We start from the raw sequence: 26,274 nt of genomic DNA on the forward strand, positions 1-26,274 counted from the left end.
TTTTCATCTCTACAGGAACTTTTTTTAGATTGTCATGCGGATGTTCAGAGTGTAAGACAGTAAGGTGACTTCGTGTTTGCTTTGATAATATGGAAGAAAAAGGCTTTTTGTTAGGCTTTTTATGTTAATGTAAGGTTAAAGATATGATTTCTTTAGAAGGATCATTTGGTCAGGGTGCATATATTTTGATTATAATAAAACCCATTATGCTCTTAAAAAGTAATAACTTCACCTCTTTATGGCTTCACTTGCAAAAAACAAATTTGTCCTGTGGCTGTTCAGCACGTATAGCTAGCTTTTGTCTGTTTAAGATCTATACATAGAATAACTCTGGCTATAGTGCTGAGATAGCAGTACATTTTTCATGTTATCACTGAACGTAAGAAACCTTCACAGCATCATCTGAAGGGGATTCACTCACCAATACTTGATTTTTGCTGATATCTCAGATGCACAAGAAAGTAATCTATAACTGTGCTTTGGTGGTTGCTCTTGCATTTCATTCTGGGCTTTAGTTCTCCCACTGAGTTCCAAACGTGATAAACACATGAGAAAACTCAGAATGGTTTGTGATCGATGCTGCTGTTATAACTAAAGATAAACTTGGTGCAGTAAAACTATAGTTCTGTTGCTGCAGTTTCCTGTGCTATGTAATACATTTCGTAGATCAATTCCCATTTAACTTGGTGGAATTGTGGTGGTGAAGAAGAGCTTAAAACAGCTGTCAAACAGCAGCTTTCAGTTTAAGTAGGTATTACATACTTTGTTGCAAGCATTGATTCCCCATAGAGGTGGGGTTATCCAAAATGATACTAATGTTCCCAACTTTTCTGCTTGTTTGAACTTTAAGATGTGAACTCTGCAGCCTCTCGAAATAATACAAGTGAGTGAAGGGGCTGAAAAGGGTTTTGTTTTGCATAGTAACATTTATATGATGCTGACACCTTAATTTTCACTTGGCTGTACGTTGGTGATGTAATGGTGTAGTCACTGGTGTCAGGGAATCGCTGGGTCCTGGAAGGTGTGCCAGCTGTTGTATGTGTTGTGGAGAAGTGCTCGTCAAATCTAGCGGGTACCGTACTTTCATATTTTTCTCTCTTCAAGTACAAGAATGCAGGTGTTATTGAACTGGAAGCCTGTGTGAAGGCAGTGAGAGTCCTGGCAATACAGAAAAGGAGCATGGAAGCCTCTGAGATCCTTCAGAATGCAGTTTATATCAATCTTCGCCAGGTAAGTGCAGGAAGTCCAGTTAGTTTTCTGTTCCTGCTTGAGATGACTCACTCACTCTTAGGACACTCCGGTTTCTTTTCTGTATCACAGATATGAAAAACACCTATAGCTTAATTCCCCTGGTTCTCACTAGGGCTTGACTTCCTATGACTTCCACATCAGTGAGTCTGCTTTAAGAAAGTGCTCAGAACTCACTAAATATGAGGACTTGAGATTTGGGCCTCCACCAGCTCCATTCTCTCACTAAGACACTGTTACACTGTTATTCTATTGAGTTGTTGTGTTTGGGAAAGGCAGCCAAGTTAAGCTTTTTAGCACTTGATAATATTCAAGTAATAGATTTTCCTAATGAAAAAGAATACCATATTGATGCAGCTTTGAGTTTGGCTCTGTGTGCAGTTCCTGCAGAGATTATCCTAACCCTCTGTAGTTGGAGCTGATGATGATCTCATTCACGTACAGCTAAGCAGATGTCTGTACCGCCACAAAACAGGATGGTGTCAGTGTCTCATGCCAGTGTCACTGGTTACCAGACATGGCTGTGCTTGAAACAATTTGTAATAAGCTGTGAGGTGTCTCAGTGCTTTTTGTTTTCTGCTCATTCTGGCGTGGTGAGACTAGCAGTGAAAGCCCAGATCAGGATGGGAGATGAATGAGAGAAGCAGAATAATCAATGTGATTTGAAAATAATACTTTGGGTGGAACTTTGATTGCCTCTTTCAGATACTCACTAGGTGATAATGTGTTTTGATCATTAAACATAAAAATGCTCTAACCCGAGAAGAGGAGAATTTCATAACTTAATAAACTCTTATATAAATCACGGGTTTTGTTGCAGAGTGCATTAACTGATGTGATCTTTTCAAGTGCTAAGGATCTTCTTAATCCTGTGGTCTCTTTCACTGGCAGCTCTTTAGCCAGTAGCCTTTAATATAGGCTGCCAGTATTGTCGTGAAGCCACTGTGCCAGTATTTTTCCCTGGTTGCTCTTCAGTTGTCATTCTCTTGGCCTGCAAGCTCAGGTATTGCTGTAACGTTGTGTTTATTCTGGAAGTAATTATCTTCATTGTGAGAATCCCTTGTTCTTCTCCCCATCCCATGACGGGGTAGTAGAATTTAGTGAATGGCAAAGTATATAAGGCATTCAGATAGCTGTAAGTGACACAGAAGCACAAAGTTTGGCAGCTGGTCAGAATTCAACACCTGTCCTGACCAGTGACTGCTGCAGACAGCTCCAGTGTCACAAATGGAAACAACTGTGAGTTTGAGTAGGTCCTGGGTAAGGGTAAGTAGAGAAGAACATGATAAGAAGGCATCCTTGTTTCTGCCACCTGCTGCAGAGAAGGCAACAAACAGATTTGGGCAGTCTGGAAACCCCATTGCTTCTCTTGCCAGCTCGCTGATCTATTTCTCTCTTCTTTATTTTTTCCCTGAAGTGACTTTGATTTATGGCATCAGCTTTGGCCCCACAGATACATCTTCGTATATGTAAACCAGAAAAAACAAATGGGGATCTGTTTTCTTCCTCTTGCAGGTAGAACTAAGGTCTAGGGAGCTGCTTTGGCAGGGGGGTTGGCCTAGATGATCTCTAGAGGTCCCTTCCAAACCCTACAATTCTGTGATTCTGTGATATCAGATAGCAGAAAAACATCTCTAGAGTAAAGTGTGCCTCTCTGATGGAGAGGAAAACTGATTTCTTTCCACATGTGTTCAATCTCCTCAGTCTTGTAAAATTATGTAATGAGTCTTCTGATTTTAAGAGGGCTCCAGGGTAATAAGACTTATTTTGCATCCAATTACAAAGAATAAATTATAACTGCCAATTACAAAGGAGATGAGATTGTAAAAGTTTACTTAAATATAGTTAGGAATAATCAAAAATCTGGCTGCCTAGAGGAGCTGTGCACACTGCAACCCTGGAAATGCTCATGGCATTGGATAGGGCTTTTGGAAACCTGGCCTAGTGGAAGATGGCCATGGCCATGGCACGGGGCTGGAGCTGGGTGAGCTTTAAGGTCACTTCCAACATAAGCTATTCTGTGATTCTCTTCCCACCTTAAAAATGTAGTTTCCAGAGGTATGTGGACACTGACAGTATTTTGTATCCAAGGAATAGTTTTGATAATCTATGTAAGCTTTTCTGACCCTGATACGTCATCAAAATACCCTTTTCAGTTCTGCTGTCTTTTTTATTTCTCTAGGCTTTAAAAAATGATGTAAATAGCAGGAAAAAAAAAACAGAGGAGCAGATTCTCTGCTTGAGTGGGTGATGTGAAAGCTATTATTCTTTCTGGATTAGGCTTTTCAGGATTCTGATAAACTGTTTTTAAATTCATCTGTGCTTTATTTTTGTGCCTTATTTTCTTTCCAGCTGTATTTTGAGCTCGGTACAGTTGCCATCTTACAACTCCTGTTGTAGGATTGGTCTGATCTATGATTGTGCTGTAGATTTGCATTCTCGTGTTGTAGGGAAGTAGCAGCTTCAGCTTCAAAGCTTGTCTGAAGCTTGCCAAAATGATTTGCTGGTCTGTCTGTGTCTTGGTATCTTTTCAGCTATGAGGATTTGTGCCATCAGGTACGGTCATGGTGTGCTCCGAAGACCCCAAGCTTCTTTGAACCTTCTTTGTGACACATCCCTTATGCCCCAAATTAGTAGTGACTTTTGAAAACAGGTTCTTCATGATTTTGTAATGATGTCAGCATTTTTGTGATGAAAAATGTTCTGAAGCTTCGTAAGATGTAATTATTTCTGTAAAAATGATTAGCGTACCTATAATCTTTTTGCTTTCAGAGCCTTAAAGTACCTACAGCTATTGGCACAGGCAGCCCAGGGTGAAGTCACAGTCTGTGGAGGTCTGCAAGAAGCATGCAGACGTGGCACTGATGGGCATGGTTTTGTGAGAGCAGTGGCTATAGGTGGATGGCTGCTCTGGGTGAACTCTGTGCACTTTTCCAGCCTACATGAACCTATGGCATTAAACACAGAATTCACAGTTTTCAAGAATGAATTTTAGAAACTGTGCTTTGTGTCCAACAGTGTTATTTTTCTATGAACTTCATGGTTGTAAATGCCTGTAAAGCTGCTAACGTATTTTGCGGAGTAGTTCTTAGCAATATTTGGTATTGCTTTTGTTGGTGCATGTGTCGTGCACTAGGTGTCACCACTGATCCACTTTCAGAGCTCACTGTGCTCATCACTGGGATGTGGAGGTGGAGGAGTTGGTAGCACTGAGACTTAGTGCAGGGAAGTTTCTTCTTGGCTGCCTGATTTCTAAGCAAGACTCTCACTCTCAACAGGGGAGAGGAGTGATTACGTGGGCCTTGTGCAAATATACTGACGAGATACAGAAGTGCACGTTAGTAGTGACTCACCAAATTTGTTGAACTTTAAACCTAATGGGGCTTAACCTTTCACTAAACTCTTCCCCACTAGTTGCCAGTTTGCATAGGTATCACAGTATGAATAGTTAGTGGTTTTTGAGGTCAGAGACTCATAAAAATTGATGGTTTAATTTCTTTGCTTTCGTAGCCTGAGCTTTCAAGATTAGCTGTTAGGTTTACTCTTAAAGTGGTGAAAACATTTAACTTGATCAATCAGTAGTTTTTGGAAGTGGTGCATTTTTGTGTTCTCACCAGGCACCTGAATATCATGCTAAGTATCACCTATAAAATATGAAACCCTTCAGCTGTTTTTAGCTGTTCTGACTAGCTTATGCTTCGTGGTACCGATAAGTAATTAAGCTGTTCAGAAAATGTATCTTGTCTGTTCTTGTTAGCTGATGAACTTCTGAAGCAAGCTTAAGATTTCCTGGCAGTAAGGGTTGGCACGGCTGGCTATGCAAGCATGCTGCCCTTCTGTGCCGGAGATGCCTATTCCATTTTTTCTTTATTTTTTTTTTCTGCTCCTCAGATACATGCTTTAAAATTGTCTTTCATTAAAGACAGCTCTGTTTTCCCTTTCAATTTCAGCTCTCAGAAGAAGAGAAGATCCAGCGTTACAGCGTTCTTTCGGAGCTCTATGAACGGATCGGTTTTCACAGGAAGTCTGCTTTCTTCAAGCGCATCGCAGCAATGCAGTGTGCTGCACCTAGCATCCCAGAGCCTGGGTGGAGGGCCTGCTACAAACTGCTTCTGGAAACTCTCCCAGGCTATAGCTTATCACTGGATCCTAAAGATTTCAGCAAAGGTAAATGTCTCAGGGGGAGCGTGCGTTTGCTTACGATGCCGCTCAGCTTTCTTTGTGTAACGAACTTCCTTGAGAAATAGCAAATGAAACCCAACTCCTCAACCTATCTGAAATTAACTGTGGCAAATGGAGTAGCTCTTCAAAACAGCACCTTTGCTTTTCGCTGGCGTTGCTTTCAGCAGGTCTGAATTTCAGAGAGCTACTGCTGAGCGTGTTGCTGTGTTCCTCTGGTTTTAGCAAATGTGTTTTATTAATGAGAGCTTCTCTCCTGTTTCAAAATGTCTTTGTGATTTTACGCTTGTCAGTACAAAGAAGGTCATATTTTGTTTCTGAGTAGTTTGTAATTACGTGCTTTTAACTTTGTGTTTCAGAAACTGTATTCATTTTGGTATGGCTTATAATCAAAGAATGAGAGATTCTTTTGTATTTTTGTATATAGGCTCACTCATAGAAATTTAGGTGTAATTACACCCATGTGTGCCTGTTCGGTTGTGTTTGTGTCTGTAAGGTCAAATATGTCATGTTTTTTCCACAGATTAAATCAGTGTGCTATTATTTGTAAGACTAGCTTTTAGATATTGAAACAATTTTAGGTGCTATTTATCTTTTGAATTGCTATTTTTTTTGCATCTATTAAAAAGTAAACAGAAAAACCACAGTAACAATCCAGCAAAACAAAACCAGCTCATAATAACAAGTGGCTGTTCCTACAGCTGTTAAATACTGTCTTTTCTGTCTGCAAGTTTCATACTGTCTGCCATAGGTAAGCTGTGTTTGAATATGCATCGGATACTCCCATAGTAGTGCCACCTATTTATGTCCATGGAAACTGCAACAGATACAAAGAGCACCTCAGGAACATTATCTGACAGAGCAAGTTCACATTTAAACACACTGTTTTTTCAGCTTAGTCACTGCCATTAGCTGATTGATTGATGAGCTGGTTGAGACACTCTTCATTTCATGGTGTGAAGTCTCTGTGTGGTGGCTGTGTGGAGTGTGGCTGTCATTCACATCACTTCTGCCACTGCTGTATTGCTCCACCCACTGTTCGGCATTGATGGATGCAACGGGTGCTGGTTTTTTTTTCACATGAACAAATTCATTTCCACACCTTAACTCCTAAGATTCGCTTGCAGTAATTATTTCTAAATGAGCCAGTTGCTGAAGGATAAAATTGGAAAGAAAACTGCCTAGAAGTTTAAGTGTTGCACATCTCAGGATGAATGTGTGTCATTTACCAGCTACTGCTTTTGGTTAGTACTGAAACCAGGTTATTTTTCATTAATTGTTCTGATGAAAACTTGTCAAATATGAAATTATTTATGGTCGGAAACTTCAGTTTTAAGGACTTAAAGTCAAGGAATGTGCTTCATATCCTGCAGTTTAGGGCTTTCCTTTCTGCTGACCTTAGGGTGAGCAAAGTCATAGTAGGAAATTTTGCTTGATCTTTAGACAGAGTTAGGAAGTACTTTGGGGAAATATTCAGGAAGTACTTTTTGTATGAAACCTTGTATGAATTTCCTGTTCTAAAAGTTCAGAAATTGTGTGTTGTTTTTTCTCTGTGGGAAGTGCTAACTTCCTTTTCTGAATCCTAATGATAGATATGGACAGTAGGCAAGAATATAAAAACAAAAATTGCTTTACATTTAAGAATACAAGGAAATCCAAACATCATGCTTTTCTTGTCATTTTTGACTACAAGCTTTGGGTTTTGTAATGGTTCCATTGGCTGATCTTTATTTATCATTAAATTCCTGCTTAATGTACACAGGAAACCAAATAAAGTTGTTTATTTTATGACTTCTAGCTTAAGAATAAATAAATGAAATGACTCTGTTTACTTTGTAGGAACTCACAGAGGATGGGCTGCTGTACAGATGCGTTTGCTTCATGAACTAGTATATGCTTCCAGAAGAATGGGCAATCCTGCCCTTTCTGTCAGGCATCTGTCTTTCCTTCTCCAGACCATGCTGGATTTTCTTTCTGATCAAGGTATGAGTTTAAAGAAGTCATCTGTGCTTTATTCTGTACTGTTTTTGAAGTATACTCCCACTGAGAGGTAATGGGGAGGACAGAAATAAAGATGATTGTGTGCATTGTGTAGTAATGGTATCCCATAGTGTACTACTGGAGAAACTGTCTGCTCATGGCTTGGACAGGTTTGTTGTTTGCTGGGTGAAAAACTGCCTGGCTGGCATTGCTCAAGAAAGTCCTGATGAATAAAAATTAATTAATTTGGTGGCCTGTCACTAGTGGTGTCCTGGAGTTGCTGTTGGACAGCTGGCTGAGCATGAGCCAGCAGTGTGCCTGGGTGGCCAAGAAGATGAAGGACCTCCTGGCCTGCATCAGGAATAGTGTGGCAGCAGGACTAGAGAGAGATTTGTCCCCGTGTACTTAGCACTGATGAGACCACACCTCGAGTGCTGTGTTCAGTTTTTGGTCCCTTGCTACAGGAAAGATTCTGAGTAGCTGGAGCATATGCAGAGCTTTGATGCTGCTGAAGTGACTGGACAGCAAGGAGAGACTGAAAGAGCTGGCTTTGTTTAGTCTGGTGGAGGCTGAAGGGAGACCTCATGACTCTCTACAACCTGCAGAGTCTGCAGTGAGGAAGGCGTTGGTGTCTTTCCTCAGGTGATAAGTGATCTGAATTCGAAGGTTTGAAGTTGTGTCAGGGGAGGTTCAGACTGGATATTCGGAAGAAGAATATTTCTTCATGGGGAGTGTGGTCATGCATTTGACAGGGGCTGCCTAGGGGAACAGAGGTGTCCAATCTCTGGGGGTATTTAAGAGATATATGGATGTGATTTAGTGATGGGACTCAATAGCGTGGATGGTTGGACTTAATCTTCAAAGAAGGTCTTTTCCAATCTAGATGGCTGTTTTTAAACAGTCCTCTAAGGGAGAAGGCTCAATCCTTGTCCCTTGTGTTTGCCATAGTTACAGCAGCTGAACAAGATGGAAATTGAATTCAGCATATTTTTCTCTCTTTATCGCTTAAGTAATGGGCACGTCTCTCCTTGGTGACTTCTGCAGCAAAGAATTTTGCTGGGAGCCTCTAGCTCTCTGCCTACTAATAAATTCCCTTGTCTGTTTAGTGGATCAAGGCAGTAATGGAGGAAGGAGAACTGATAAACTGAAATAAATTATCTATCTGTAGATCTTACTTGATGTTGAAAGGTCCTTTGACTATTTTAGACTCATAAAGGAAGGTTCACTATTTTAGTTTTTTGTTTGTTTGTTTTTTAAGGATGGAAAATGTAATTGAACACAGTGCTTTGAGGTGCTCTGTGAATATCCACATACAATATTGCTAATCCCAAATATTGTTTTTGTTTGTTTGTTTGTTTGTTTGTTTTTGTATTTGCCACCAGGTTTTGAATCTCCTGATTGTCAGCTGGTTTCCTCTCTTTAAAATGGTTTTTTTTTTTTTTTTGAACCTGGATGTGTTTTTTTTTCTAAAATAAAACACACTTCCTATTTCTGAAGCTTGTAATTGATGATGTATATTAAACCCTACACTTAAATTTCAGGTAGTTACCAGCTCATCTTTAAAAATAAAGTTAATGGAAGTGAAAACTCTACATTGACAGGAAGTTACCAGCTAAACATTTGGTACTGGAACATAATCTAGCCCTTTTATATCTTGGGAATTGCTTTGTATGGGCAGAAAAGGAATGTTAATCTAATTCCATTCATATATATTAGTTCAGCTGAAGTTGAGAAACTGGGACTTCAGGAGGCAGAAAAGCTTGATTTCATCTTTTCTACAAGTAGAATTTATAGGATGAGGATGAAATTCAGTGGTTACAGTGAAAGATCTAATAATTAAGAGCTCTTGCTTCTGTTCACAGAACACAAATACATTGTCAAAACTAGTTTGTGTTTAAAACACAATTTTCTTGAATTTGTATTAATGGAATGACACTGATAGTTATTTTAAAAGCATAACTTTTGTTTATAATCACTGGAATTAGAATTTCCGACCATGGAGTCTGGTAAATCTGAATAAAAGTATTGTCAAGTAAATGGGAGATGTCAGACATTTATTTTAACAGCATGAAATTTCACAGTCTGATTTAAAATCAAGCTATTTAGTTACATAAATCTGTAAAATGCAGTCTTCTGGTTAGCAAAAAGAGATAGCAAATTCTGCATTAAAGCTCTGTGATCTTTAACCATTATGTTTATGACAAGCCTTTAAGAATCAGTTTTTCTTTAAATAAGAATTAAAATGTGCAATTGCAAAATTGCTCAGAATAAATTTTTTCTTTTTTATAACGCTTTTTGAAAATCAGTGGTTCCTGTTGATATCTGTGTTGATAGTATTGATAGTACTTAAAAGGAATGTAATTATATTGCAAACAAATGATCGTGAGGTGACTTACCTAATTATGACTTGTCTAAACACACAGTTACTTTCAAACAGCTGTTACTTGAGTATGACCTACCATACAGAATCCACTTACTGAAAACACGTGTGTCTCTCATGTAGGTTTGGATTCTTTCAGATTTTCAGTGGGTTTTTGACTCTTGTCATACCTGCAGCTTTGCTTACTTTTCTGGTGGCAAGGTCTGAGTGCACAGAAGTGATCTTTTCTCACTGTTCATGGTAAGGGATGAAACTAGAAATGCTGTCATAGGTTCATAGATACATTAGGTTGGAAAGGACCTACAAGATCATCTAGTCCAACCATCCCTGTATCACCATCCCTACCCACTGAACTACTAAATCAAATCCCTTAGCACCTCATCTAAACGCTTCTTGAACAGCGCTAGGGATGGTGCCTCAACCACCTCCCTAGGCAGGCCATTCCAGTGCCTGACCACTCTTTCAGAGAAAAAATGTTTCCTCAAATCTAATCTACATCTTCCCCGGTGCAACTTGTTTATTAAACATCGTTTATAAGATTATTTATCTGGGAAATATTGTACACCTTTTGGTGCTTTTTGTTGTACCTCTACCATTAAAATCTTTTGATTCTCTAATTATTTTTGTGCTTTTCAGCCTTCTAATGAGATGATAAGCTTCGCATTTGAGATCTCAGCTGATCTGTCTGTTGTGTACTTCGTTTATCGAGTGGAGTAGTTTAATTATTCTGCCTCGCAAAAAACGTGCAGCCATTATGTTTTATCTGTTAACCAGCGTTCTGCATGTCTTAATTTTTGATCTGAGTGATACTAGAGGACAGTGGGAACAAGATCTGGGAAGTACTTTTTGAAATAGGCTAGTGTCCCTTCTTGTAATCCCTGTGCATCATTGGTTTTCTTATTATTATTATTGCCACTGTAAGGTTCAGCTGCTACCTCTGTTTTCCAACTTCAAGACAGACACTGGTTCCCACAGCAGTTTGTGATTGTAGAAGGAACTGTGAAGGTGCGTGCTGACTTTTGGACTCTAGCTCTACTTTCTGCTGCTGGATAGTTAGTATTCAGAGGTAATGAGAGAAATCAGAGTGCTGATATTTTTCTTCTCTCCATCGTAAGAAACTGTTCTGGTTGGTTTGTTTTGTTGGTTCAGTTTTGTTCATCTAGTTACCAGACTTCCTTTGCACCCTTAGTGTAAGATTGAGAACAACTGTGGCTTATTTGTCTTTCCACCGATATCATGATAAAGTTTGTTTTAGCCCCATCAAACTCCAAAAGATACCATTACAAATACCATTCAGATACAGACATGTCCTCTGCAGAGTCCAGAGCTGTCACTCTAGCCACTGTCATTGATTCACTGAAGTGTAGGAAATCTTTGGAGAAAATCTTAAGACACCTCAACCCAAGGGCATATGAAGTCCTGCACGTGATGAAGTGCTGAGGGGGTCACTCTTGCCTTAGCTGGATGTTTTTTCTTCAGAAGCAAATGTTTTTGATGGAGTTCATCAGTATCCATTAAGAGGGGTTTCTGTGTGTGGATTTTCAGTTACAGTGTGTGTGATTTATCTGTCTTTGTAGAAGCGTTGAACAGGAAATACCATGGAGTGGTATTTCATTTCTTGTTCAGTGACTGCATGCCATGAGTGCCCATGGTCTGTAGGGTGATAGAAACATAATTCTAAGAAAAAAGGTTTTGTTGCTTTGAGAGGTCCTGTATTGATTTTTCAAAAATATCTCTAGTTGTCCAGATTTCATAGATGTGGTTCTGAATCCCATGGTGCCAGGATTCTTTCCCTATTGCAGTACTGTTACTTTGCAATTCAAAAGCATATGACGTGTTTATCTATGACATGCAAACCTTTGGGGTTTGTAAGTTTGGCTGTTTTCTCCTGAAACTAATTTCTCACTCTCCAGAAAATGCTTATTGTCACACTATGCTCATCTTCCTGAATGATGAAGGATTTCTGCCAAAACTTAACACTGAATGCTCTTTCAATTGCCCTCATCCTTGAGTTGGGATGGACTTGTTGGTGTTGGCTGCACAGACCACTCTGATGCTCTGACAGTTTTGGGTTGTTTGTAATTGGAGGACCAGGGATTGCATGACATCATCTTCCTGCTGTAGTGCAAAGCATGCATCCTGCATTATATCCTCTCTGCCAAGTTGAAGAAAAATGGATTTGATAGGTGGACCACTCACTGGACAAGAAATTATCTGGATGATCGTGCCCAGAGATTTGCAGTCAATGGCTTGATGTCCAGCTGGAGACTGGTGACAATTCCTCAGGGATTGGTAGTGGGACCAGTGTTATTTAACACCTTTGCAGGCAACACGGACAGTGGGATCAAGTGCATCCTCAGCAAGTTTGCAGCTACGTCAAGCTGAGTGGTGCAGCTGGCATGCTAGAGGGAAGGGATGCCTCCAGAGGGACCAGGGCAGTCTTGAGAGGTGGGCCCATGCCATCCTTGTGAAGTTCAACGAGGCCAAATGCAAGGTCCTGGATCCAGGTTGGGGCAATCTGAAGCACAGATACAGGTTGGGCAGAGAATGGTTTGAGAGCAGCCCTGGGGAAGAGGACTTGGGAGGTGTTGGTTGATGGAAGATTCAGCGTGATCTGGCAATATGCTCTTGCAGCCCAGAAGGCCAACCCATATCCTGGGTTGCTGTGCTGTTCCCATTCCTACCTGTTTAGACTGCTGTAGCAAGAGTTCTGGAGAGCTTCAGTTATTTTCTGTCTGTTAGTTAGAGCTAGTTACTTGCCATTGCTCCCCTGCTTGCCATTGTCTGCCTAGTCCCATGGTTCCCTCCCATCCTCTCTATTTTTCCTCCTGTCTCTTATGTGTAGGACACAAGCAGGAAGAGAAGTGTTAGAAATAAAAACTAAGATAAGCAAGTACGAATGCATGATTTTAACATACACAGCCCTGGTAGTAGTATTAAACTTGAGAGAGAGGAACGAGCTCCACAGAAGTAAGGAAGCTGAATGGAAGAGATCTGAGAGTGGTGTGTTTGCTGATAGCATGGACTTCAGGAAGTCATAGATTCTCAGTCAGGGCATTCTCCCACTTCTCCATTTAAATAATTCCAAATTGGTGAAAAGTGTATGGCTAGTTAGACAAAATAAACAGCACTATAGGGAAAAATGGGATTTACTCTATAAAAGTGGGTGTTACATCCGAACATATAGAAAGGAGAACACCAACCCTGACAGGTTATGTGGGCGAAAGGGGAGCCTGAAGTCCAGGAACAGTTTGGAATAATAACTTGCTGCTGTTCTCTTGAGACATACTAATTTTTTTTCAAGCATGCCAGAACTTACGTAGAACTGAAATATAAATGAAGTACAGAAGGAGACACTGAGGGAAGATTGAGCTATAACAGACAAATTGGTCAAGATTTTCTTCTTAAGAAGGAAGGTTTCTAGGCGTAGTCCTTCCTTTGCAGAGAATAAATGTGAGGAATCCTTTTAGAGCGTGTCTAGAGATGGTTTATGGTGAGGAATGATCTTTGAGAAGGTAATAATAAATTCCAGGTACCAGAAAAGTTTCAAAGATGCTAAAATGGTTTAAAAAAGAAGTGATGAACTACTGACATTTGCATTTGTTGGCAAACTGGCAAAAATGGTAACAGCGGTTTTCTGCTGAGCCAGTGTTACTTAGAAGAGTTTCTAGGGTAGTTCTGATTGGGATATTGTGTTTCTTGAGAGTGGAAATTAAGAGGTACTCTATTGGAAACCTCTGAGAAGGTCTGCTTATGCTGAAAGCAGTCTCAAGAAAGAATTCCCTGAAGTGTGTGCAATGTAGGTACCAACTGTTTTGCTCTGCAGCTTCTCTCATTTTGTGCTGCAGCAGTTGTTCATACAGATGTAGCCTGTCAGCAGTATGCAGTGTTTTATAATTGTAAGGAGTGTTGTTCCTTAATACTATATTTAATTTAGGACAGCATTTCCCCTAGGATCCTTTCCAGTACATAAATTAATTTTTAGAAGGATAAAAGTTATTGATTTCAAGGGCTGAAAAGAATGAAACTTTAATCAGACTGAACAGAAATTATGATGGAAATTAAATTGATGCATGCTTCTGAGTTGAAGTGAGGTTTACTTAACTGACATTACTGAACTGGTTTTAATGTGCTGCATTGTAGTTTGGTTGACAAAGTACCTGCAAGATGTATTTGTGTAACCAGTAAATCTTTTAAATGTTTGGTCTTAGAAAGTTAAAATGAACTGATTTCAGGATGGAGACTGAGATGTTCAGTATAATTTCAAAGGGAATATTAATAGCGGCATGGTAGATTCTTAGCCATTAGATGGAAATATTTTTACAGCTTCAGTGTAATTCCATATCTTATCTGTGTATGTATGTATATATAAATGTAATTGAACAGACTTACCACCTCACGTGTTCGATAGATAGCCATGGCACAGTATGCTTGAATGAGAATGTATGCATATAAAAAGAGAAAGGCTTGAGTGTAAATGCTTTCTGACATATTGTAATGGGAGTTTTCTGAAGTAGGAGGAAACTTCTTAGAAGCCACTTACCTTACACATCATGGCACTTTGCATAATCAGATAAATAGGACGTGGGTATGCACCGTGCCCACTAGCCACAGTGTTGTTTTTTTTTCCCCCTTGACTCTTCCCTCTCTTGCAGTACTGCAAAGAGTAATGATTTGTGCTGCTATTTAAGTTTTCTTATACAAGGTTAGTGTAAAAGGGAATCAGTTGAATGATACTTAGAATTTGTTTTATGATACATGGTTTATGTATGAATTTTGCTGCTTTTGGTCTCGTTCTGTTTTGTTCAGTTCTGTGCTGTAAATCTTCAGCACTGTTACGTGTTCCTTTAAACTTTTTTTTTTTTTTCCACAGAAACACAGCATTGTAGGGGTTGGAAGGGACCTCTAGAGATCATCGAGTCCAACCCCCCTGCCAAAGCAGCTCCCTAGACCAGAGAGACATAATACAAAATAGTAGCAGGCAGGTGAAAGTCTCTGGGCTTATTTCACTCGTTTGAAAGCTCACTCTGCAATTGATGTTTTCTAAAGGAGCTGGCTTATTTAATAACTAAACACTAGAACAGCTTTTTTAAAAAGATGTACTTTATTTTCATGAAATATATGTCTTTTGGGGTATTCTGAAGCTTAGGATTGCTGAGAGGAAAAGCAAAATGCCTACACAATATAATCAATTTCAAATAATAATCTGCATTTCCTTCTGTGATTTGAGTACGCTGGTTCAGGCGGTAAGTCAGTGAATTTATGAATTACAAAGTGGAATAAATAATTGAGATTGAGTAAACTAGTAACAAAGTCACCAAGAGGAATACAATTCTTTTCCATACCACAAAATAGGAAGACTGGCACTTTAAGTCAATGTTATGTGAAAGACTGCTGTAACGTAAATAACATTAACAGTGATTCAAATTGTGTAGTATTACAATAAGAACCAAAAATCCTTCACACAGTTTACCTTACTTTAGTCTGTAGCTCAGAATTGCCTACTAAGACTTGATAAGGCACAGATAAAATCTTTTATCTTTTACCTTATCAAAGGTCTTAAGCAAAGCAGGAAATCAGTCATTAGAACTCACTATTCATGAATATAATGAAGTTTCTGAGCCATACCTCAGAATTCATGTCTTCATGGGCAGTTTACTTGGCATCTGGCCTGATGGCTGCACATGGGTGTCACCAGTCTCAAAGGGAGAAGCAGATCCTAGCCCAGGAGCTGGCAGGTCTCATTGAGAGGCCTTTAAACTAGATATGAAAGGATGAGGGGATAAAACAAAGCTTGCTAGAGATAAACCTCAGGGAGCAATGCCAGGGTTATGGGTGAGGCACGTGGCTCAGCTGGAGTGCATCTCCACTAGTGCATGTGGTATGGGCAACAAACAGGGAGGAGCTGGAAGCCATCATGCAGCAGGCAAACTGTGACTTAGCTGTCATTACTGAAATATGGTGGGATCAGTCCCATGACTGGAATGCTGCAATAGATGGCTTTAAGCTCTTCAGAAGAACTAGACAAAGAAGGAGAGGCAGTGGCTCTCAGTGCTGAGGAGTGTTTTGGTATTGTTGAGCTTGGGGCTGGAAGTGATAAGGTCGGGTCTCTGCAGGTAAGGATCAGGGGGAGGGCTAACAGGGCTGACATCCTGGTGGGGGTCTGTCACAGACTATTTTACTAGGATGAAGAGACAGATGAGGTGTTCTGCGAGCAGCTGGCAGTTGTGTCATCACCAGCCCTTGTTCTCATGGTGGACTTCAACTTCCCTGATATATGCTGGGAATATAGTACAGCACGGAGGAAGCAGTCTAGGAAGTTTCTAGAGTGCGTGGAAGATAACTTCCTGATGCAGACAGTAAGAGAGCCTACCAGGGTTGGTGCCTTGCTGGATCTGCTGTGCACAAACAGAAGGACAGATGGGAGATGTAGAGGTTGGGAGCTGTCTTGGGCAGAGCAACCACAAGATGGTAGAGTTCTCTTCTCTCGGTGAAGTCAGGAGGGGAGGGTCAATAAATCTGCTACCTTGGACTTCTGGAAGGCAGACTTTAAACTATTCAGGAAAACAGCAGGGAGAGACCCTTGGGAATCTGTCCTGAATGGTAAAGGGGTCCAGGAAGGCTGGACACTCCTCAAAATGGAAGTCTTAAATGTGCAGAAGCAGATTGTTCCCCTATGCCATGAGAAGGATGGAAGCTGGTGTGGATGGACAGGGAGCTTTTTCAGAGACTCTGGGAGAAAAAGAGAATGTATCTCCCGGGGAGGAAAGGGCGGGCAACCTGGGGAAAGTACAAAGAAGTTGTTAGGATATGCAGGGAGAAAACTAGAAAGGCAAAAGCCCAGCTTGAACTCAACTTGGCCACTGTAGTAAAAGAAAACAAAAAGCTTTTTTTATAAATATATTAACAGTGAGTGGATAGCTAAGGAGAATCTCCATCCTTTAGTGGATGCAGCAGGAAATGTGACTGCTGAGGATAAGGAAAAGGCTGTGGTTCTCAGTGCCCTCTTTACATTTGTCTGTAATAGTCAGATCAGTTATCCTCCGGGTACTCTACCCAGTGGGCTGGAAGTCTTTGACACTATCTCCTACAGTATTCTCCTAGAGAAGCTGTCAGCCCGTGGCTTGGACAGATATTCTCTTTGCTGGGTAAAGAATTGGCTGGATGGCCAGGCCCAGAGAGTGGTGGTGAATGGAGTTAAATCCCACTGTCAACTGGTGAGGAGTGGTGTTCCCCAGGGGTTGGTATAGGGTCCTGTCCTCTTTAATATCTTTACTGATGATCTGGATGAGGGGATTGAGTGCAACTGCAATAAGTTTGCAGGTGACACCAAACTGAGATGATGTGTTGATCTGCCTTAGGGTAGGTAGGCCATTCAGAGGGATCTGGACTGAGGCCAATGGGATAAAGTTCATCAAGGCCAGGTGCCAAGTCCTTCACTTTGTTCACAACAACCCCAGGCAGTGCTACAGGCTTGGGGCTGAGTGGTCAGGCACAGGAAGGATCTGCCCAAAAACATGGTTAAGTCACCATCCGTGGAGGTGTCTGGTACTAATGAACATTGTTTAGTGGGCAGCACTGGTGGTAGATGCAGTTAGAGGTCTTCTCCAACCTAAGTGATTCTGTGATTCGTTAAGCAATTAAACTGTCCTTTTTTCAGGAAAGGGGAGTCTTTATAATCACTAATGGATACTGAAACTTGGAATTGTGTTGACTCTGTCTTTGCAGGACAGTAGAGTAGGAAAAAAAGACCTACAGAAATTAGTGTGTTCTTACCTTCTGTCTCTGTGTGCTTCTTCTGCACCATTATATCTGTACCTGCTTTGTACAGAAGCAGCTTGGTAGCAGTTGTCCTTATTTTTTATATTGTTATGCAAGTTATCTTAGCTTAATTTGTTACACTTCATGTTAAGGTGGCTCTTCTAGTATTAACATAAAATATCATGGATATTTCTCAGTTGATGACACAGTGGTTTTGTATGAACGAAATATATTTTGATACGTTGTTCAAACTACAGACATCTGAAGTTATCTCAGTGACAGCAGAGAACTAAATACTGAAATTTTAATGTCATTTTTGTGAACTCTGACTTCAGCAGTGTCAGTTTTTCATGAGGTTTTATCTGGAAACATTTTCATGCTAGGCATGAATTTCAAACTGACTGTGATGTAATTGCATACATTTTATATAATTGCTAAGAATCTTGTAATGAAACTGTTGTACATTTGGACAATCTCTCTCCATTCTTTTTCCCTCTGTGGTGCTGTGCAGGAGCAGGCAATGTTACTCTGACTCAGACAACACTTTCTATATTACAGTTGAGAAGAAGTTTTCCCATTTTCCTCCACACCTCCAAAGTAAGGAGTAAAGGCAGTCATTCTCTTTCAAAGGTGAACTGTTACGCAGCACGTAACCGAATCCCTTTGCACTCATTACGGTATAGATGGAGCCACTTTGATGCTGATTGTGATAATCTATTCATGAAAGTGGGTCTTAGTCACCAACATCTGTCTGACGTAGATTATTTTCCTGTTGTTCTTGCTTCTCGATGTCAAACTGTGAAGTTTACTAGTCTCTACTGTATTTAGAGATTTATTTTGTTTGATTTCTCAAAGAAATAAGATTCATATTATATGCTGTCAGTGCCTTTCTGTTTTTTCCTCTAAAAATAGCCATTCAGTATATGGAGAAAACATGGTGTGGGCAACAGATCAGAGATGTCAAGTTTGCTTCAGTTTTGTGATCCTTGTTTATACACATAAAAGGTAAATGCTGACAGTGCCTCAAGAGACAAAGGCAAAAAGACCATTAGATCTTAACTTAGGTTTGGCATGTTGACATCCAGTTGGACAGTCAATTTGCATGTGATTCCTGTGTATCTCATGTCCTATTGAATAGAGGTAGGAGATAGAAGTGTAGCTGCTCAGGGCACAGCTATTCTGCACAACTGTGCGTGGGAATTTCTTCACAGTGCAGTGACAGAGCACTGGCACAGGCTGCACAGAGAGGTGGTGGAGTCTCCTTCTCTGGAGATGTTCAGGACTTGCCTGGACACCTACCTGTGCAACCTGGGCTAGGGAGCTGCTTTGGCAGGGGGGTTGGGCTCAGTGACCTCTGAAGGTCCCTTCCAACCCCTACAATTCTGTGATCCTGTGTGAAACCATAGGTGAAATCTATGGCAGTAGAGAAAGAACAAAAAACATATAGGACTCATTTGAAAGCAATTTGTGAGACCCCAGAGCAGTTCAAAATCTTATCTTCCTGCACCTGTTATTTGTTCTTCAGAAAAAAGTATTAGAGATGTAGTTTACTAAATATGTATAAAATTTTGTCAGCTAATTTCTGTCAGACCTTAGGTAATAGAAAAAACAGGTGATGCTAGCCTGGAAATTAGAGGAGAGCTGCTCTGTTCTGATAAAACGAACAACTGAAATACATTAATAAGTGCATTTATCAGGCAAGTCTTGCTGAGATGCTTCACTTGGAACATTACCTTTCCCAGGATAGCACAGACTGGCATACTGAATATGCATCTAGGCCATTATTGTTCACCTGCATCTCTCTTGAACTAGAATTTGCTTGAACAGTCACGAAGACCTTCACGTACATGTTATAACCAAGTGACTGACTTCAAGGTAAAAACAGTTTGTAGTGGTTACAGTCTGAGTATTCACTTTCTTCTCCAGCTTTTGTGAGACCTGTGCCCTTTCTGAAGTCCTTTTTCCTTTGAAGGATCAGCAGCTCCTTGGCAGCGGGGTGGTGCAGGATATCTCTTCAGCAGCAGATACTGACTTTCTGTCTTCTCTAGTAGGAAGATGGCTCATCAAGCAATTTTCAATTTTGTGAAGGGAAAAGATCTATTTTTATGGGTGCAGAAATTACCATTTCTCTTTCATTTTCCACTGTCAGACTGTCTGTCTTCTGCCTTGTTACTAGTAATTTGTCAAAGAGATGTCTGACACTTTGTTCCTGAGAGAACTGGGTGGGCCAGCTGGCTGCCACTTCACAGGGCTGACTGCTGCAGGAGCTCTCCTCTGACTTCTTCCTGAACGCCATGTGCTGTTTTTCAATGGGAAAGGAGAAGCTCAGCCAGCACAAAGAATCCTGGGTACTATTTTTTTTTTTTGTTAAACCTTTGATTTTGAGTTTACCACCAGAGGATATTTTGGACTCAGAAGGCTTTTAGTTTTTTTTTTTCTCTACTTTCTTCTGTAATATTTTAGAGAGTTGCATGAGGAACCAGAAAATCATTTGTCTTCCAGTTGGCAGATCATGCATAAACTGTTTTCTTTCTTCATTCTGCCTTGCTGTAGGTTATTCTGCAAGGGACAGACTCACTTGATCAATTCAAGATCAGCCAAGGGCCCAACACTGTATTTTTAATATTTGACTCAATTTTAGAGGGTAATGACCGTGACTAAGTACAGATATTCTAGATTTCTTCAAGTATTACAGTGTTAAAGCATAAAATTAAAACAATTATATTCTACAATTTTTCTGTTATCTGCTGTTTGTATGATATGGTTAAACTGTGATTACCAAAGTGCTTCAGAATGTTCATAGGTAACTGAATTTCTTTCCTGTCCTGTTGAGATGTTTTTTGATACACTGTGAAATGTTGCTTCACATTATTATGAAACAAATAGAAAGACTTCTGCACGTTCAGTGGCTTTCAGTCACAAAGGGTTTCTAACTGTGCACCTGAAGCTTCCCAGGTTTTTTTTTATTTCTGAATTCTCATATTAGAAAAAGGCTCAGAGCAGGTTTGGGACAAAGCCAGTGTTAATTTTTTGACACTGAGTAATTAAATTAAAAATTACCAAGAATATTGGTGGACTTGTGGAATCTTCAGTTATCAGAAGCGACAAGAAAATGGTAATGGAAATAATTCTGTGTGAGACAGGGAGACTGTAGTGTGAGGTTGTAATGAGCAAACTAAAAAGTATGTGGTAAGAAGTAAGAAGTGACTGTGGCTTTTACAGACTCCAAGAATGTCTTGGGCTGGAAGGGACCTCAAGGATCATAAGGTTCCAGCCTCCCTACTGCAGGCAGGTTTGCCAACTGCTAGATTAAGTAGCAGACCAGGTTGCCCAAGGCCCCCTTCAGCCTGTCCTTAAACATCTCCAGGGACAGGGCAGCCACAACCTCTTTGGGCAGCCTGTTCCAGCACCTCAACATCCCCTCAGTGGAAAACTTCCCCCTGACATCTAATCTAATTCTTTGCTTCTTTAGCTTAAAACCATTCCCACTTGTCCTATCACCATCTCCTCCTTTTGCATTTTTATTCTCCCCCATTTACATTCTCCCTTTAAATATTAGGAGGTTGTAATGAGATCTCCCTGGAGTCTTCTCTTTTCCAAGCTAAACAGGCCCAACTCCTTCACCCTTTCTTCATAGAAGAGATGCTCTAGTTTTTTTTTGTGACCCCTCTTCCAGATCTTCTCCAATAGCTCCACATCTTTCCTTTGCCCCAGACCTGGATGCAATACTCTGGATGGGGCCTCTGATGAGGTGAGAGCAGAGGGAAAGTCACATCCAAGTGTTGTTTGATTTCCTGCTGACATACTCGAGGATGAAGATGTTAGATGGCAAAAACCACCTAAGAGTAACTATTTTCCATCCCTTCCTTCCAAAGAGAAAGACAACAACCAATGATGTTTATCTTTTGAAATCACAGGTAGTCTTTTAAAATATGGATCAGGAGACAGCAGTTGAAAAAAGTCTTTCCAGAAAGTTGTTGTAATTTTTGATTGAGTCAAAATGCAGTGACTGAGAGGCAGATGCTGGAAAAGATAAATCAGAGCTGTTTCAAAAATAGCAGTCTATGGTAGGTTATGACAACTTTGCTTTGATGCAAATTGGGTTAAAAGAGGAGTTTGTATCATTCATTCATACCCCACAGGTCAAGTGACAGAGGCTCTAACATCTGCTCTCAGAAGTGGCTGTCAGGAAAGATTGTGTAGCTTTTGTTCTTTTACATCGTGGATGCTTCTTGGTATGTCTTGTTGATGTAGATTGTTTTTGCATCTCAGCTGAGATGCAGTGGAAAGTAGTAATACTGCTGGCTTGTCAGCAGCATGTTATAAACTGCACTTCATACAGCTTGAGTGTAGGAAAATGTCTTGTTTCAGCCTTGCCTGTGCAGAAAGCAAACTGAGTTTCTACGGTGAAATAATGTGACTCTGAAACCTATAAACAAATCCCTTTTGCAAGTGGGAGCATGTTTGCTTTGAATGCAACAGCTGACAGTGTTTCACACTGGGAAATAAAAGCCAGTTCTTCAGAGTGGCAGACCTCTGGTTTCAGGCAGAATTAAGTGCATGGTGTAGTGCTGTCTTCACTTAACCAACCTGTTGGTTACTGTGATGCTTTCCATCTCAGTAGACTCAGTGAGTATTATGTGCTCTTCTTCCAGTGTGCTACAACGACAGATGAGTGTTTCATCAGAAGAATCAGACGAGATGCATCTTGAAAAATAGCTTATGAAAAAGAAAGCACGTTACCAGAAGCATTTCAAATGTAGCCTCTCATTACTTGGTCTGACAAGCGTTAGAATAAAAGCAAGCAGTGTAGGAAATAGGAAAACAAACTCCTTAAAAGCCTAAAAGGGGATGCTGTTGCTTACTTCTCACCAGGCTTTACAAGTCTGCATTAAAAATCGTTGGATGAAGTAATATCCTGAACCTTTAGAATGCTGACTGTGTGCTAGAGATCAGCTGCACACAGCAGCCCCTGTTTATAAACATATACAACCAACCTGAACCATGAGTAGTTTATCTTTAAAGGAGAAAATAACTTACTTCTTCCATTTATATATTCACAGATGGTAAAAGTGGTCTGTCGTCCCATCAGCTCGTGTTGTTTCATTTTTGAAGGTGCTGTTTCTAGTTATGGCAATCTGTTGTTATTATAGGTCATGAGAAATAGCAGGCAGGCAAAACCAAGCGAGTTAAGTATATATCTTACCAGCTATACACGGCTAAAGAACTGCCCCCACGTTTATGTTGTGAAAGATGGTGATTTTGTAGTTCCTGACAATTCACATTGGACACGAATATTCTGGTAGTCACGGTCTGCTCTGTCATAAATCACCACACTAATTTTATTCTATGTTAAAACTGCATCCATATACAGGAACAAATGAATGGCTTACAGATGTTAATTGTTATTAAATGTTTGCAAATTTGTCTACTCACATGTTGAAATGAATAGTTAGGTCTTGCCATGTTTGGTAGACTCAAGATGTTAGTTGTTCTCTGAAAGTTACTCTCTTTTTAAGTGCAGCCCTTTTTTATTGTTTAGAGGAAAAGAATAAGAATGAGCAAATCCTTCTTATGATGTCAGTGGTGTATCTAGTTGCTCCTGGAAGGAGTTCCTCTGTTAAGTTTCGCAATCAGCAAAGAAGGAAGTGATAATAACTAGGAGAATGAGTTGCTGATGGCCAAGAGGCAGCAGCAATTGCCTGAAACATCAGACCTGTGAAAATATTCCTTTTACAGTGCTTCTGATGGCCATCTAGACCAACTTAAGCCTGAACTTCTACTTGCTGTGGTTTTATTCAGCTGTGTTTTGAAAATGTCCAGTGACAGATTCCACAGGCCTTCCAGACAGCCCCTCTGGTGGTTAATTTCCTCCAGGTCTTTCTTTTCATCAGACAACTCTACCTGTCCACATAGACTGTGTGCCTCAGAACCCTAACCGTGCTGACCTTTCTGTGCTGCTCCTTCATTTTTCTCCACAGTTACCTTGAACTGGGAAGCACAAAACTAGACTCTGTACTGTAGACACAGCCTGATCTGTGCTGAGGGGAAGGATGTAATAACTTCCTTTGGTTTCCTGACTAAACCTTTGCTCCTGTAGCCCAGTGCACTTTTATAAATGAGAAAAAAAAAGGAAGAGAGGAGCAGAAAAGAAAGCAAAGTGACTTTGGGATGATAGCTGCACTGACCTCTGATCTTAAAGTCCAGGGAATCATGTAATTACCCGTTAACCAGTCACTCATTCTTCCCTACTGATGCTCCATATTTTCCTTTGGAAAGATTGTAGAGTGGACAGGATGTAGTAAACTAGTCGGGGCTTTTATGTAGTAAATATTTCTGGTGATAATGATTAAACCGTGCTTAATTGCCTCTAAAGGTGCTTCTGTGTCTTGGAATCTTCAGGAAGTCTTTCAGTTTGTTCCTGAAGGCACAATGTGATACTTGTGATATTACAGAGAAAATGATGCCCTATTTGAGAGAAGCTTGCTGATAATTTCACGCTATCCATTTTCAATTTGTACTGAGCTCATCAGTTGAAATTTCAAGCTTCACAGCAGATTCTTACTTGATAGAATCTATTTCTGAATGAATCTGTTTCAGGTCATTCTGTGAAGACTGCTGCAGCTGGCAAACAGCTAATCACCTGAAAACAATTAAGACACGATGTTTTAATGGGGCTATTTGTAGTAATTTATTGTAATACAAGAGAAAACAGCAGGTACCTCTAGAGAAATCATGGAACTTTATCATGCAAATTTAATATCTAAGCAATAATTGTATCCAAGTCTGTGGCCAAACTCTTCTTATAAAGTACATGTAACTTTACCTTTGCTGTCGCTCCTCTGTTTTCTGTTTTGATTGTCTTTGTGTATTTAAATCTTGGAAGCAATTTCTTGAAGCAATTTGGTTACTGTATAGATATTTTTATTGATAGTACATGCACGGAAGAACGTTCACTGTACTTTAAACCCTTTAGGTCTAAGAGTATTCACATGTCTAATTTTCCCTTCTAAACACAAGCTTTCAGGTTTATTTCTGTTTGCAGACTTCAGTCTCATCAGGGAAATACAGTATTTTATTCAGGCCATATATATCCTGTTGGCCTTTTTTTTTCTTTCCAGGAGAAGATGAATGAATTGTTGGAAATGACAGCTGGATAAAATTCAGAGCCATGAGGATGACATTAATAATGCATATTTGCTTGAACGTTCTTGTATTTTAAGCAAAACCAAAGGAAAACTGTCATACTGGTCGTTAACGTTTAGCAGCATGGTATAATTATTTTAAAAAATTAGTAGTTTTAATGCAAGATAACATCAAAATGCATTTGTTTCTCTTTTTTTTTTGCCATTGATACTGTTTCAGCTGCCATTTCAGAGCAAGGCATGTTGAGGTAACACTGATGTTATGTACCTTCATGTACTTGATGCAGTTTGCTCAAGATTTGTGAGCTCAATTTTAGAAGCCATTATCTTGCCAGTGAAAAACACCTTATGAAAAGTACTTCTACACTGACAGTTTAAAAAATTATAAAAATTATATAAAACAGTATTGGTTACTAAAGATCATTTAATTAGTTTTGGCTTACCCACCAAGGATTCTGGTGCATAATGTTAAGTATTTTCATCCAGTAGTTGGTATTCCATTAGTTACCTTGCAAAAATGCAAAAAAGGCAAGCAGATCCTAATTTCATCTTAAACTTCTGTTGCATATATGTTGGAAGTGTTTCTCACTCCTATTTTCAACTAACTTACTTTCTAGAAAAGAAAGATGTGACACAGAGCTTGGAAAACTACACAGCAAAATGCCCTGGCACAATGGAATTCATCACTCTTCCAGATGGTTTGAAGTTACCTCCTGTTCCATTCACCAAATTGCCTATTGTGAGGTAAGGCTCCAAATGGGGTCTTTTAACTTTTCCACAGTACCTGTCAAATTTTAAAGGATACTGGAAGGATATGGTCTTCTCAGTTTATGTAAGCTGTTCACAATAACATGAAAAAATGTCAAAATGTCAAATTGTTGTGAGAAGTTCTTAGGCAAAAATAGAGGCTTTGAGCAGAAAATACTTCTTGTGGTCTTCAGATTCAGAAAGAGAGGATTTTTTTTTAATAAAACTGTCATTCAAGAGTTTCTGATACGATCAAAAGAAAAATTCTATCATTGCAGTTGAGATTTAAGTTGGAACATCAGGTCATTCCAATGACTAATTCCTTTTTTAGACTAAGGTCTAGTATGAATTATTTCAGACACTATATTGAGAGATGGGATAAACTGCAATTTGGCATGAAATTAGAAGGCTAAAGGAAAATCTTTGTCAAGAAATGATGGTTGGTAATTGCCATTCAGAAAAATATATTTTTTTGAAATTTTTGAAAAGAGTTCTCTGAGACATTTGATTTCTCTGTGGGACGTCATCAAACATAAAGCAAGTGCTCTGCTATCACAAAAAAGATAATAAAATGTCTAACTAAAGAATGAAAATGATATTTATTTTCAGATTACCTCCAGTCACTAAAATGACAGATGTTTTTATTATATGAGCATTTTTTGATTCAGTAGCTAGTTTTACTATTCTAACTTCTCTAGTTTTCCTTTTACACTGAAGAGACTCAGTGCAACTATTTGTAGTACATTCAATGCAGTAAGTTTGTTCTCACTAGCAGTTTGTTGTGTGAAATGTGCTCTCCTAAGGTACAGATTGGACTGGAGCATATACCTGAGA

At 39.7% G+C, this 26,274-nt stretch overlaps 1 protein-coding gene across 1 annotated transcript in view; it reads left to right on the top strand.

Moving 5' to 3' along the window:
- The window catches only part of TRAPPC9 (trafficking protein particle complex subunit 9), a 453,429-nt gene that overhangs the window by 12,561 nt on the left and 414,594 nt on the right, over positions 1-26,274 (top strand). The window contains exons 7-10 of the mRNA XM_065753627.1: positions 1,105-1,230; positions 5,199-5,415; positions 7,267-7,410; positions 25,311-25,437. Of these exons, the coding sequence (XP_065609699.1) occupies positions 1,105-1,230; positions 5,199-5,415; positions 7,267-7,410; positions 25,311-25,437 (614 nt within the window). The remainder of the gene's footprint in view (positions 1-1,104; positions 1,231-5,198; positions 5,416-7,266; positions 7,411-25,310; positions 25,438-26,274) is intronic.

This window comes from Cyrtonyx montezumae, unplaced genomic scaffold (assembly GCF_038088225.1).
Source record: "Cyrtonyx montezumae isolate F1298 unplaced genomic scaffold, pur_monq_1.0 scaffold_8, whole genome shotgun sequence".
In the NCBI taxonomy this organism is placed as follows: domain Eukaryota; kingdom Metazoa; phylum Chordata; class Aves; order Galliformes; family Odontophoridae; genus Cyrtonyx; species Cyrtonyx montezumae.